Raw genomic sequence first — 12,923 nt, forward strand, 5'->3', positions numbered from 1 at the left:
TCCGCTTCATTCTTGAAGTTATTATTCTCTGCAGCCGGCAGGCAGGCCACAGCCTTAAGCTACTTGACAGACCTATCGAGGCCCATCTTTCCTGAGAGCCTACTACATGCCAGGCGCCATACCAGGGGCCTGTGCCAAGCACTGGGGATGCTGCATAGACCAGAACAGACAGTTCCAGCCTTCCTAGAGTTTCCTGTCTAGAGGGGAAAACGGACTCTGGTCATCCGATCACCCAGATGTTTAGTTGTCCTTGTGATGGGTGGAGTCCGCTGGAAGCAGCCACGGATAAAAAGGCAGGATGACTGGAGAAGAGGGTGCAGGCAGGCCACTGCCACCTATGCAAGAATGGTGGCCCTGAGGCTGGAGATTAGCAGACTGAACTGAGGTGCTGCATGTTAGGATAAAGCAGTGTCAGGCCTTTCTGAAAGCGGTGAGATGTGGATGGATGGAGATGGTGCTTCCCCTCCACCACGCCCCCCACCCCATCCGTCCTAACCCTCCCTCTTGACTCACTGGAGCTGCCTATGGGTGGGGGATTCAAAAGTCCTGGCACTGCTACTGATACCCATGTGACCTTGACACTCCCCTTCCACTCCCTGGACCTTGTTTTTCTGTCTTTACAAGAAAGGTGGGGGCTGTAGGACTTCTCCCAGCTCTGACAGCTGGGTCTCCTGGCCTGTCCTCCTCATCAGGTACGTGTCAGAACTGACACTGGTGCGGGTGAAGGTGGCTGAAGCTGGCCGCTACACCATGCGGGCCTTCCATGAGGATGCTGAAGCCCAGCTCTCCTTCCAGCTGCAGGTCAACGGTGAGGAGCCTTCCTCCCTGCTTTCCTTCCCCTGACCCTCCCACCCCCATTGTCTTGCCATTCCTACACTGACCATCCACCCACAGGAGGAGGAGAAGAGTGAGTCCAGGACTCAGGAGGCTGGGTTCTAGGCCAGGCTCTGACACTGACCACTGCTGTGTGCACATCCCCTCTCTGGGCCTCAGTTTCCACAGCTTTACGAGAAGGTCATTGGGCTAGATTGGTGTTTACAAAACCTCAGGCATTCACATCCCAGTGGCATGATTTTTCCTTCTCACACACCACTTACACTGCAGTACTAATTGGGTATTTATTGAGCAACTACAATATGCCAGTCCATTCAAGGTTCTGGAGGCCCTGCCATTGTGGAGTTTGCATCCCAGTGCGGGGAAGATAAACATCCAAAAAAGGGGCAAAAACAGCAAACCATGTACAAGGTTAGAAGGTAACAAGTGCTGTGAAAGAAAACAAACGAACAGAAAAGCTCTGTAAGGAGGGTAGAGAGTCCTGGGGGCAGGGGAGTGGGGAGAGTTACAATTTCAAATAGCATGATCAAGATTGGCTGCATGGAGATGACATTTGTGTGAAGACTTGAAGAAGGTGAGGGCATTAGCCAAGTGACTATTTGGGGGAAGGGCACACCAGGCAGTGCAAAGGCAGGAGCAATGCAGAAAGGCTTGTGTAGCCGGAACAGAGTGAAGGGGAGAGCGGTGGGAGATGAGGTCAGAGCTGAGACGGGGCAGTTGGGGGGACAGGAGAGGGTAGATCGTGTAGGCCTTCCTGGGCGCTTGTATGGACTTTGGCTTTTACTGTGACTGAAATGAAGAGCCACTGCAGGATTTTGAGCAGAGAAATGACACGATAATGACTTAATGTTTTGTGAATTGACTCTCTAAAAATAAGTTTATTTTGAATGAAAAATGAACTTCTCCACTGTAGATGGAAAATCAGCATCACATGTCATAAGTATAAAGCAACCACTAAAATAAACTCTGAGAAAGCAAAACAGTGCTATTAAATTCTAACTCCACGTTCTTGCCGGTCCAGGGCTCTGATCCTGAGGCCTGCCCTCTCTTTGTTAAAAGGGAAGATTAGCAAATCTCAGAGAGGTGTTAAAGACAGACTAGCACCCTACTGAGATTTTCCCTTTGAAGTACCCAGAAGGGGAATCTGTCAGTTTTCACATGGTGATTCCTGGTATTTAATGTTCACCTGCAGTCTGAAGCTCCCCTCCCCCCAAGGGAGACTCTGGACCAGGTCCTCCCTGAGGGCCTTTCTTACTGACTGTCTATCCTGACCTCTCCACCTCCTGGCCCGTGCCCCTCTCCCTGCAGTGCCTGTCCGTGTGCTGGAGCTGAGCGAGAGCCACCCTGCCAGCGGGGAGCAGACAGTCCGCTGTCGTGGCCGGGGCATGCCCCAGCCACACCTCAGCTGGTCTACCTGCAGCGACCTCAAAAGGTGAGCAGACCCTGGGCCAGTGTCTCCCAGGGTACCCATAGCTGACTGGAAGGACCCAATGAAGGTCATCTAGTCCAACACCTTCCTCTGGGAACACTGTTCCAGGCTAGATCCATATCCTAGAAGCTGTGGCTTCTTGGAGAAACTCTGCACGACCTAAACTGTCGCCTTTCTTTACCTTAACCCTGAAGGTCAAAGGAAGGGAGTGGATTTTGCAATCCAGGTTCTCAATTCTGGGGTAGGTGCGCCCCTGCTGGTCAGTTGAGGGATCACGGGAGGAACCAACTCAGGACCAGGCAGTGGGAAAAAGGAACTGGACGCGCCCAGCTTCCTTCTGTCACCACCCGGTGGCTCTACCTGCTTTTGGCCTCAGTTTTCCCACCCGCATAGGGAAGCAAGAGACTGGAAGCCGACCTGGCTGGTTCTCCGGCAGGTGTCCGCTGGAGCTGCCTCCCACGCCACTGGGGAACAGTTCCGAGGAGGAGAGCCTGCTGGAGACGAACGTGACATACTGGGCAGAGGAGCAGGAGTTCGAGGTGGTGAGCACACTGCGCCTGCGCCGTGTGGATCAGCCGCTGTCCGTGCGCTGCACGCTGCACAACCTCCTGGGCCAAGACGTTCAGGAGGTCACCGTGGTGCCACATTGTGAGTCCTCCATCCTCCGTAGCCCCTGACGACCCCTCACCCCCACCTCAACCCTGCTGTACATGGAGCTGTGCCTGCGTGCCCACAGCAGGCTGAAGTCAGCATTCAGGGCCACGGCATTCAGGAGCATTGTGGGTGTATCTTCCCAGGCATTTGCACAGCAGCACGATGTTGCCACACACGTGTACATCCACGAGTGCGTGTGTATAAACCATGACAATGAACAGTGCTATCTTCTTTTGTATGTACACTGTATGTATGTCCTAAGCTGCGTACGCGAGCATGCCTGATCGTTGGACATGGGTGCAAACCCTGCAAGTGTAGATTTGTAAAGCAAGTAATGAAGAATGCCCAATCCCCACATACACGTATAAAGCTAGAGCGTGTGTCTGTAAGCAGGTACACAAGCATGTTTATGGGTGTAAACCCACTGAGGGTATGTTTGTAAACCATGTACACGAGCACCCCAATCCCCAGGCAGGTATATAAACCCACGTGTGTACGTCTGTAGGCGTGTACATGCAGGTGCACAATCCCCATACAAGTGTGCAAACAATGTACAACTCCCGTGCACGTGTGCACACTGGCGTAGTGCACGTCTGTAAGCGTGGAGATGCAGCACACCTTTTTGTAAAACGGTGCAACCCAATCCCCATACATATATGCTTGCTGTGCCATGCATGTCTGTTAGCAGGTACACGTCCATGCATAAGTCTTATCCGTATGAACAGTCCCTACAGTGCCCAGATGCTTTCGCTACCTGCCACTCCCTGTGCATGCATGGACCTGCGTGCATGTGTTTCATTTTTTCACCTATTTCCTCATTCAGTAAATAGTCACAGGGTCGCAGCTTCTCACTGGAGAAGGCCCAGCCCTGCCTGTCCTCCTAGTGCCCACGGTCCAGAGAGGAGGCAGACAAGGAACTAGGCAACCTCACCGTGGGGGTCAGCGTTTTGGGGGAAAGCCTAAAGGGAGAAGGGGCTCCATACCCAGCTGTGGGATTCAGGAAAGTGTCCTGGTAAAAGGAAGCTTTAGGTCAATACCTGAAAGATAACTAGAGTTAGCCTGGTGAGGAATGGTGCTCTGGTCAGACGGAACAGCCTCTGTAAAAGCCCAGAGGCAAAGTGGGTTCAGAGAAATTAAAGGAATTCAACCTGGCTGGAGAACAGAGTGTATATATTTAGGGGCTGGGGGAGGAGATAAGGGGGAGGGGACTAGTAAGGGAGGGGGCTATAGGAGAAGGCAGAAGCCAGTGCAAGCAGAGCTATGAAGGCTGTCCAAGGTGTTTTGGACACACTTATGCCTATACTTAGGTAGGTCCATGGGCTTATACAGGCAGATACTGCTCTACACAGACCTGCCTCCCCCTGCCCTGTGGTGGGATGGGTGATGGGTTTTAATGCCTTATCTCACTCACACTCCCACACATGCACACATATCCCTGAGCAGGTGGGCACCTGCAGACCAGCTCTGAGCAAAGCAGAAGTAAAACTTTTGTGTGCCACTGAGGGGGAAGCCATGTACCAGCCCACGGGGAATTTCCAAGGCTGGATGAAGTCCCCTCTTTTTTACTTGGAGATGGCTCCCTAGAAGATGCAGGCTTCCTTCCCAGGATGGGGAAAAGGAGGAGAGGAGTGATGTTGGTCTGAGTCCCTGAGGAGGAGGGACAGAGCTCTCTAGCGAGCAGAGAAGGGCAGGTGGGTGACACAGGAGGAGGGAGTGAGTTCCCAGGGGACTTCGTGGGTGGCCAGAGGGGCAGGACAGGGGAGGTGAGGGGCTGGCTAGGGTGGATGTGGAGGGAGTGGGAAGGAGTGGGTATCTGTGCGGCAAAGAGGTTGAGGCTTTGGGGGTAGAGGAGACTCAGGTCTTGGGGGGGCACCCAGAGTTGGCCCTACTTGGTTACCCCAGTTCCCTGGCCCACACCCCGATGTACTTTACAACTGCCATCACTATGGGGGAGGAAACCGGCTCCTTTCTGCAGTCTGGATGCCTCAGGCTATGGGAGCTCAGTTATTGGGTCCATTGGCCTCTCAGTCAGGCTCTGTCCTAGCAGTGGCTGCCCCAATGAGTACGTGGATTCAGAGGAGAGGTGAACCACAGCCCGGCTGTCAGGAGCGTGCATCCAATCTGGAGCTATGGCAGACAGGCCGGACTGACCCTGGCAAGGGCTGAAGGGATTTGGAGGCCAGTAGTGATCCAGGGGTAGTTACTGAAGGGCATGGGGTATTTATGCAAGGGGCTGGAGGTGTGGCCCAGAGGGGAGAGGCTAAGGGTCTGACATCATAGGCCAAAGGGGGATGGGGCTGGTTCCATTCTGGGCAGGTTGGGCAGAGAGGGATTTGTGGTGCCAGAGATGGATTGAAGGGAGGGGAGCTGCCAAATGCCCTGCTTGCTCATAAGCAGCTCTTGTCTCTGCTTCCAGCCTTACCCTTCAAGGTGGTGGTGATCTCGGCAATCCTGGCCTTGGTGGTGCTCACGATCATCTCCCTCGTCATCCTCATCATGCTCTGGCAGAAGGTAAGCCCCACCCTTGCCTGATGGGTGCAGACTGGCACACCATTCTTTGCACGGACCCCCCCTGCCATCCCCTATTGCTGGAGGATTGGGCCATGGCCGGGGCCCAGCGTGGAGCTCAGGTGTGAAGTGATGCTGGGTGTTTGAGCTGCTTTCAACCCCAGCAGCCTGGGCAACGTGGGCCTGCTGTGCACCCCGCTTTCCATCCAGAGTCCTGCTCAGGCATCATCCCTGCCCATCGCAACCACGGGGCATGGGACCTTCAGGGTGCACTGCACGGGCTCCAGCGTTCTTCCAACTCTGACCCACAGAGACTCCCAGGCTTCTACTGAAAGGCATTCTAATCCTTTAAATCTGTCATTTCAATGGACTGTTCTGAGATTTCACCGTTCCACGATTCCACCGTAGGACTGCAGCACCCCATGCTTCTTTCATTCTCAGATTCCAATCCTGTGACTCCAACATCCTATGATTTCAACACTCTAAGGTTATATCTTTCTGAGATTCCCGCTGTGACTGATCCAGCGTGGGGAGGGGCCATCCACATCCAGCAGAATGTCCCTGCCTTGTGTTACCTTCCAGGGATGCCTGCTCCCGTCTTCCCATCTGAGGAGCGGCCCAGGCTCTGGGAGAAGCTGGTGCGGAGGTTCTGATGAGCCTGCCCCTCAGCTGTCAGCTGCTCCTCAGCATCTCCCCCTGACATCTGTTCCGTGGAGCCCATGAAGGCCTCGGCTCTATTGATAACTTGCTGTATGGCTTCAGATATGCCCCTCATCCTTCCTGGGCTTCAGGTTTTCCTGCCCCATCTGTTTCATAAGGAGCTGGACCTAGTGGTCCCCCTCTGATGATCCGTCCCTCGTCTTGGTCCTGCAGAAGCCACGCTATGAGATCCGATGGAAAGTGATTGAATCTGTGAGCTCTGATGGCCATGAATACATCTACGTGGACCCTATGCAGCTGCCTTACGACTCCACCTGGGAGCTGCCGCGGGACCAGCTTGTGCTTGGTCAGCCCAGGGAGGCCTCAAGTGCCAGTCTGGGGACTCGAGGCGGGTGGGAACACTGATGTCGGAGCACAGCCTTGCCATGATTAGCTTTGAGACCTAGGGCTGACGTCTTGCCTTCTCTGGCCCTGGGGCCCCGCCCTCTGTACAGTGGCGGCAAGATGATCCCCCAGGGACCGTCCAGCGTTGAGGTCCTATGATCCAATGATGGTGGGAGATGGGACCCCTTCGTGGCGAGAGAGGAAGTATTAGTCGAGGGCACGCTGAGTGCCAGGCCTGCGCTTAGTCTAGCTGGAGAGGCTGAGAGAGCGTGGAGGAGCTGTGCTCCCCTCTGTGGGGAGAAGAAGGCCTCCAGGGACTAAAGAGGGGCCAGAAAGCAGGCAGGACTTAAGCGAGACCAGGAAGGTCTGCGAAGCACTGTGATTTTAGGAGTGTCCGTCGGAGAAACACCTTAAGTCCAGCGTGGCTTGAGGGATGTCTAGCTTGACCTCAGAGAGTGTAGGGGGGGTACAGCTTCCTAGTGCACCAGGAGCTGAGAGATCATCTCTTTTCCAGGACGCACCCTGGGCTCCGGGGCCTTTGGGCAGGTGGTGGAGGCCACGGCTCATGGCCTGAGCCATTCGCAGGCTACCATGAAAGTGGCCGTCAAGATGCTGAAATGTGAGTCCTGGGAGCCCGCCCCTCCCTTACCTCTCCCCTGCCCCCTCCCCGCACATTCAGGCACTCCCAGAGCAGGCTTCTTGCTGATTCTCTGGGCACAGGAAGTACATTCACACCAGAGCCAGCAGCGCTCCTGATTCTGCTTTGGGAAAGAGGCTTTCTCACCCTGCCCCCTCCTCCGGGAGCCTCCTCTCCTCCTCCATCTTCCTCCCATCCTCTTTCCTCTTCTCCTGTGCACGGGTCCTCATCTCCCTCGGCCACCTGGGTCTTACAGCACAGCCTGGGACAGAAGAGCCGGAATAGGCTCCAGTGGGTTGTCTGCGGGGCCTCAGTGACTGGACCAAGCCTGAGGGCCCCCTCTCTCCCTCAGCCACAGCCCGCAGCAGCGAGAAGCAAGCCCTCATGTCGGAGCTGAAGATCATGAGTCACCTCGGGCCCCACCTGAACGTGGTCAACCTGCTGGGGGCCTGCACTAAAGGAGGTACAACCCACCCCTAGAGGATTCTGGGGAAGTGCCAGTGGCCAAGGCCTGGCCCCTCCCTGCCCCCTCCTCAGTTTACGGACAGGACACTCCAGCTGGAGGGTCCGTGCCCACCCTGTCTAGTGCCCTCACTTCACAGAGGCAGATGGGTGTGGGATTTAGCCAGTCACCAAATCACATCGCCTTCAAGACCAAAGGACTCTTTAGTTCACCAGTCCTAGCGGCTTCCAAATCAAGGGGTTCTCTGACACTGAAAAAATGTTCACGATACATTTTATTTTATTTTTACTTATTTGTTTACAATACCTTTTAAAAACTATCAAAAGTGACAGCTCCTGTGACCCTGAAATGAGTTATAGCCCTGCCTCTGGAGCCCACCAACTAGCTTGCTCACTGTGAGCTGCTGTCACTCGGATCATAGAATAAGGTCTCTCCAGCCAAATGTGTTTATTTGAAGCTCTGATGACAAGTTAGGCCGCCAAAAAAAAATGTTATCGCTATTTACAGCTGCTTATTGTGAGATCTGGGATTTTCCTTGGTATTGTGCAACAAAAACAGAAGTACGCTGTGTACGTAGGCCAACTTATGTCTGCAATGATCACACATTTCAAAATTTTTGATTCCACCAGTATGTGTAAGCTGCCACTGATTGACTTTAAGTCAATGTATCGTGTTTGAATTTAAACAGTAACCTGGTAATAAAGAGTTACCTTTGTTTATGTTGTATCCTGGGCTCGAGAATCAGCTTTATCAATAACAGCTAACCCTGTGCTTGCTACTTGCCAGGCATTGAGCTGAGCTGACAAAGACATTGTCTCATGAATACTCAGTGCAGCCCTTTGGGGTGGGTATTACTAGCCCCATTTAATAGATGGGGAAAGTAAAGCTCAGGGAAACTAAGTGCCTTGCTCACGGTCAGGAAAGTCCAGGTTTGCCTGGCACCTAAGCCTCTTTGCTGACCCACGTGCAACCCGTCATTAGCCTCATGGCCCTGATGGGAAGGCCCCCCCCCGCCCCGCCCCGGGGACTGTCCCTGAGCCTGTCCCTCCGCAGGGCCCATCTTCATCATCACCGAGTACTGCCGCTACGGCGACCTGGTGGACTACCTGCACCGCAACAAGCACACCTTTCTGCTGCGCTGCTCCAACAAGCGCCGCCCGCCCAGCGCTGAGCTCTACAGCAACGCCCTGCCCGTTGGGCTCCCGCTGCCCAGGTACTGGAGGGAGGGCGGGACCTGAATCTGTGGGGAGCCCTGAGGAGCGCCTGCTCACTCCTTCCTTGTCCAGGACAGAAAGCTGAGGTGAGGGCGGGCAGAGCCACTCCTGGAACCAGGTTTCACTTGTTTCACCAGCCAGCTCAAGACCTGGCCCCTGGCCACCCCAGAGGTGGGCAAAACAATGACGGTGGTGATGATGGTGGCATCGGCTACCACCTGCTGACTGTCCGTGGTGTGCCAGGTCCTGCGCTGAGCGCTCTGGAGGCTCAGAGGGGGTGACCCCCTTGACCCCTCACCCCACCCCATCTCATCTCCTGTCGTGGACAGGGGGCACCTGGGGCCCTCCTGTCCCAGGATGACCCCCTCTGTGGTGCTCCACACTCTACTCCTGCCTTGCCACAGCCTCCCCCCTCCTCCCCACACCAGTCTCTCCAGTGCCTCCAGGGCAGCTCATCCCCTTTCTTCTTTTTCTTTTCCAAAATGGCATTTCTTTGTTCTTTTGCTAATTACAAAAGCTACACATGTTTATTGCAGAGGCAAGAGTAAGTTCAGAATAGCATTAAAAGACATTAAAACTCACCCGTGTCCTCCCCAACATTTTGATTGATTTCCTTCCAGTCTTTTCTCTAACCCTAGAGACACATGTGTACATAGTCCCGCAGCTCTTGGGGGAGCTGCAGCTGCAGGCAGAGGCATTAAGGCGATTCATTGCCCACTTGCAGGGCATCGTGGCTGGACGGTGCTGTAGTGGCCACAGGAAGGCACTTGGGTACAGGCCCTTCCTGTGACCCTGGTCCTGGGGTGCTGGAATCACCCCTGGACGTAAATTCTCTGAGGACACACCCTGGGTCCTAGGTCATCTTGGCAGACCCAGCGTCCAGCTCAGCGTGGGTCTGAGGTTGGCTGGAAGGGCTCACTACATGGTCATTCATATTGTGACAGACTGTGTGGGCATGCGAGAGTGAGGGAGAGAAGAAATGCATGAGTGATGGGGCCTTGCAGGAAGGGGAAGAGAGGGAAGAGCCTGTGCTTCTCCTTTTGTAACGCTCCTCTGCTCCCAGCCATGTGTCCCTGCCTGGGGAGAGTGATGGTGGCTACATGGACATGAGCAAAGATGAGTCAGTGGACTACGTGCCCATGCTGGACATGAAAGGGGACGTCAAATACGCAGACATCGAGTCCTCCAACTACATGGCTCCTTATGATAACTACGTCCCCTCCGGTGGGTGCGCACAGGGTCCTCACACCTAGGTAGTCATACATTCTTTTTTTTTTTAATTTTAATTTTTTAAAATTTTTTGGCTGCATTGGGTCTTCGTTGCTGCGCACGGGCTTTCTCTAGTCGCATCGAGCGGGGGCTACTCTTCGTTGCGGTACGCGGGTTGCTTCTCATTGCGGTGGCTTTTCTTGTTGTGGAGCACAGGCTCTAGATGCGTGGGCTTCAGTAGCTGTGGCTCATGGGCTCTAGAGCGCAGGCTCACTAGTTGTGACTCACGAGCTTAGTTGCTCTGCGGCATGTGGGATCTTCCCGGACCAGGGATTGAACCCGTGTCCCCTGCGTTGGCAGGCAGATTCTTAACCAGTGCGCCACCAGGGAAGTCCCATGTAGTCATACATTCTTTTCGAAACCTTTCCTCTGCCCAGCCTGGCAACAACCCTGTTAGGAAGGTGACCTTGTGCCCATTTCATAGATGCAGAAACTGAGGCTAGCCACCTGCCCAAAGCTGCTGTGTGGTGGAACCCCAATATGAACCCCCTGTTTCTGGGTCCAGAGATGTGTACACAGTCCACAGGGAGGGGAGGAGCTAGGGTGGGCACAGGGGTGCCTGACCTGCTGGGGCCTCGGGGAAGAGTGGTCTGCAGGTGCCAGGCTGATCTAGAGTCCCTAAAGAGCAGGCAGGCCAGGCTGAGCAAAGGTGGCCCAGGGCTAAAGCCAAAAGTTTTTCTGGCCAATGAGGGCTCTGATAAAGGAGAATTTAAGTCAGACATTTGGAAATTGTTTTCCTTTTGTGGGAGGCTTAGAGGATCAGGAGTCTTCTCTCTGGGACATTCAGCCTCCACGAGCCAAAGGCCAGGAGTTCTCTAGCCCCAGGGAGACACAAGACAGTGGGTGTCCTTCTGCTCTTCCCTAGCTCCTGAGAGGACCTGCCGGGTGACTTTAATCAACGAGTCCCCAGTACTTAGCTACACGGATCTTGTGGGCTTCAGCTACCAGGTGGCCAATGGCATGGAGTTCCTGGCCTCCAAGAATGTATGTGTGGTCACAGTGAGCACAGTGGGGTCCTGGGGAGGTGGGTCACCCAGCCAGCCAGGGTGCTCCCAGTACATGGCCCCGTACTGCAGCCCTCTGGCGGGTGAGGACGGCAAATGCCCTCACACCTGGTGGCCCCTCACACCTGAGCACCGATGCATATTTCCCAAAGCCCCTGACACGGAGAGTCTTTCCCCAGAATTGCCCGCCACGGTCTCAGCTCCCATCTCCTCCCTCCCCAGTGCGTCCACCGAGATCTGGCAGCCAGGAATGTGCTCATCTGTGAGGGCAAACTGGTCAAGATCTGCGACTTTGGCCTGGCCCGTGACATCATGCGGGATTCGAACTACATCTCCAAAGGCAGTGTGAGTGCCTTTCCCCGTCCTCATGGTTCGCGTGGCTGTGGCTCATGGGAGATCAGGACAGGGTTCTCGTGGCCTGACCTGCCCAGCGGCAATGGGCTCTGCCTGCCTAGCCCTGTGTGCAGGGATGGGAAGGGGAGCCACTAGCTGTGCATGGGGCGGGGGTGAGACGCCGAGGCCCGTGGGGTAGGCCGGGGGCTCAGATTTGCTGGTCGTGGCAGGGGTCAAGGGACCAGCTGTAAGGGTCCTGGGGAGGTTGAAGGGGCAACAGGCCAAATGTGCTGTCCCAGTAGCAATGGTGAACAGAGGAAGAAGCCCAGGTGACAGGCTAAGACAGCTGCGTAGATGGCAGGCAGTATTTGGTTCAAAGGTGACCATCCTGCCTCTCACTCATGTCCGCACTTCCCGCATAGGAATCGGCCCAGAGATCTAAGGCAGCTAGGATGAGAGCTGGGTGACACCTTGGCACGTCTCTTCCTCCCCCCAGCAGTGGACTTTCCTAGGGTCAAGAAGGGGAGCCTGTTCCATGAGGAGCCCTGGGGCTCTCCCTCATGGACAGGGGTTACCATGTCCCCAGCTTGTGCGAAAAGAAACTCAGCTTCCTGATCCTCTGACCAGCAGTGGGATGGGCGTGGGAACCATGCATCAGCAGAGATGGGCCCTCAGGGACCGAGAAGTGAGAAAGAGCTGGGGGTAGGAACTGCCAGGCTTCCTCCCGGCTCCCAGGTGCAGAGTGGGGCCCGGCCCCCCCTTGCACTCAGCAGCCTCCGCCCTCCTGCAGACCTTCCTGCCTCTGAAGTGGATGGCCCCCGAGAGCATCTTCAACAGCCTCTACACCACCCTGAGCGACGTGTGGTCCTTCGGGATCCTGCTCTGGGAGATCTTCACCCTGGGTACACTTCCTCTTCCTCCAGTCCTCAGCCTCACGGCACAGCGTCTGCCCTGACCGCTCACATCTTCATCCTGGTGGGGCTGTGGGACGGGCTCTGGGACAGGGCTCAGAAGCTCTGCTTCTTTCTTGTTACTGTGTGACCTTGGCAAGTCTCTTGCCCTCTCTGGATCTCTTTACCTCCCCATCTCAGTAGAGATGAATTTGGACAGTGACATCAAAAAGCCTGCTTGGCTCCAGCATTCTCTGGTTCTCTGATTCTGGGGAGGCATGTAGTCTCTGTCCAGAGCCTATGAGGGAGCCCACATTTCCCAATGCCAAGGCCACTGCACCCTCACCGACGCTGGGGTTGGTGTACCTCTCCCTGTCCCATGGAAGAAGATTCTTGCCACTGTTCCGACACACCTGAGCCTGTGTTTCTTGTCTCTGCTCCCTAACAGGTGGCACCCCGTACCCAGAGCTGCCCATGAACGAGCAGTTCTACAATGCCATCAAGCGGGGCTACCGCATGGCTCAGCCTGCCCATGCCTCTGACGAGATGTGAGTGGAGCGCTTGGGAAGACACTTTGGGTGCAAACAGTAGATATCCAACTTTACCAGCTTAAGCTGAAAATAGATTTATTAGTTCAGAGATGT

The 12,923-nt window shown here is 55.1% G+C and overlaps 1 protein-coding gene across 3 annotated transcripts in view; it reads left to right on the plus strand.

The window, feature by feature from the left end:
• The window catches only part of PDGFRB (platelet derived growth factor receptor beta), a 38,675-nt gene that overhangs the window by 20,653 nt on the left and 5,099 nt on the right, over positions 1–12,923 (plus strand). For all 3 annotated transcript variants that reach the window (XM_032627105.1, XM_032627104.1, XM_032627106.1), the window contains 13 exons: positions 693–808; positions 2,143–2,266; positions 2,700–2,911; positions 5,334–5,428; positions 6,299–6,431; positions 6,984–7,088; positions 7,459–7,569; positions 8,623–8,782; positions 9,847–10,007; positions 10,918–11,036; positions 11,279–11,401; positions 12,180–12,291; positions 12,728–12,827. In XM_032627105.1, the coding sequence (XP_032482996.1) occupies positions 693–808; positions 2,143–2,266; positions 2,700–2,911; positions 5,334–5,428; positions 6,299–6,431; positions 6,984–7,088; positions 7,459–7,569; positions 8,623–8,782; positions 9,847–10,007; positions 10,918–11,036; positions 11,279–11,401; positions 12,180–12,291; positions 12,728–12,827 (1,671 nt within the window). The remainder of the gene's footprint in view (positions 1–692; positions 809–2,142; positions 2,267–2,699; positions 2,912–5,333; positions 5,429–6,298; positions 6,432–6,983; positions 7,089–7,458; positions 7,570–8,622; positions 8,783–9,846; positions 10,008–10,917; positions 11,037–11,278; positions 11,402–12,179; positions 12,292–12,727; positions 12,828–12,923) is intronic.

Source organism: Phocoena sinus, chromosome 3 (genome assembly GCF_008692025.1).
Source record: "Phocoena sinus isolate mPhoSin1 chromosome 3, mPhoSin1.pri, whole genome shotgun sequence".
Classification (NCBI taxonomy): domain Eukaryota; kingdom Metazoa; phylum Chordata; class Mammalia; order Artiodactyla; family Phocoenidae; genus Phocoena; species Phocoena sinus.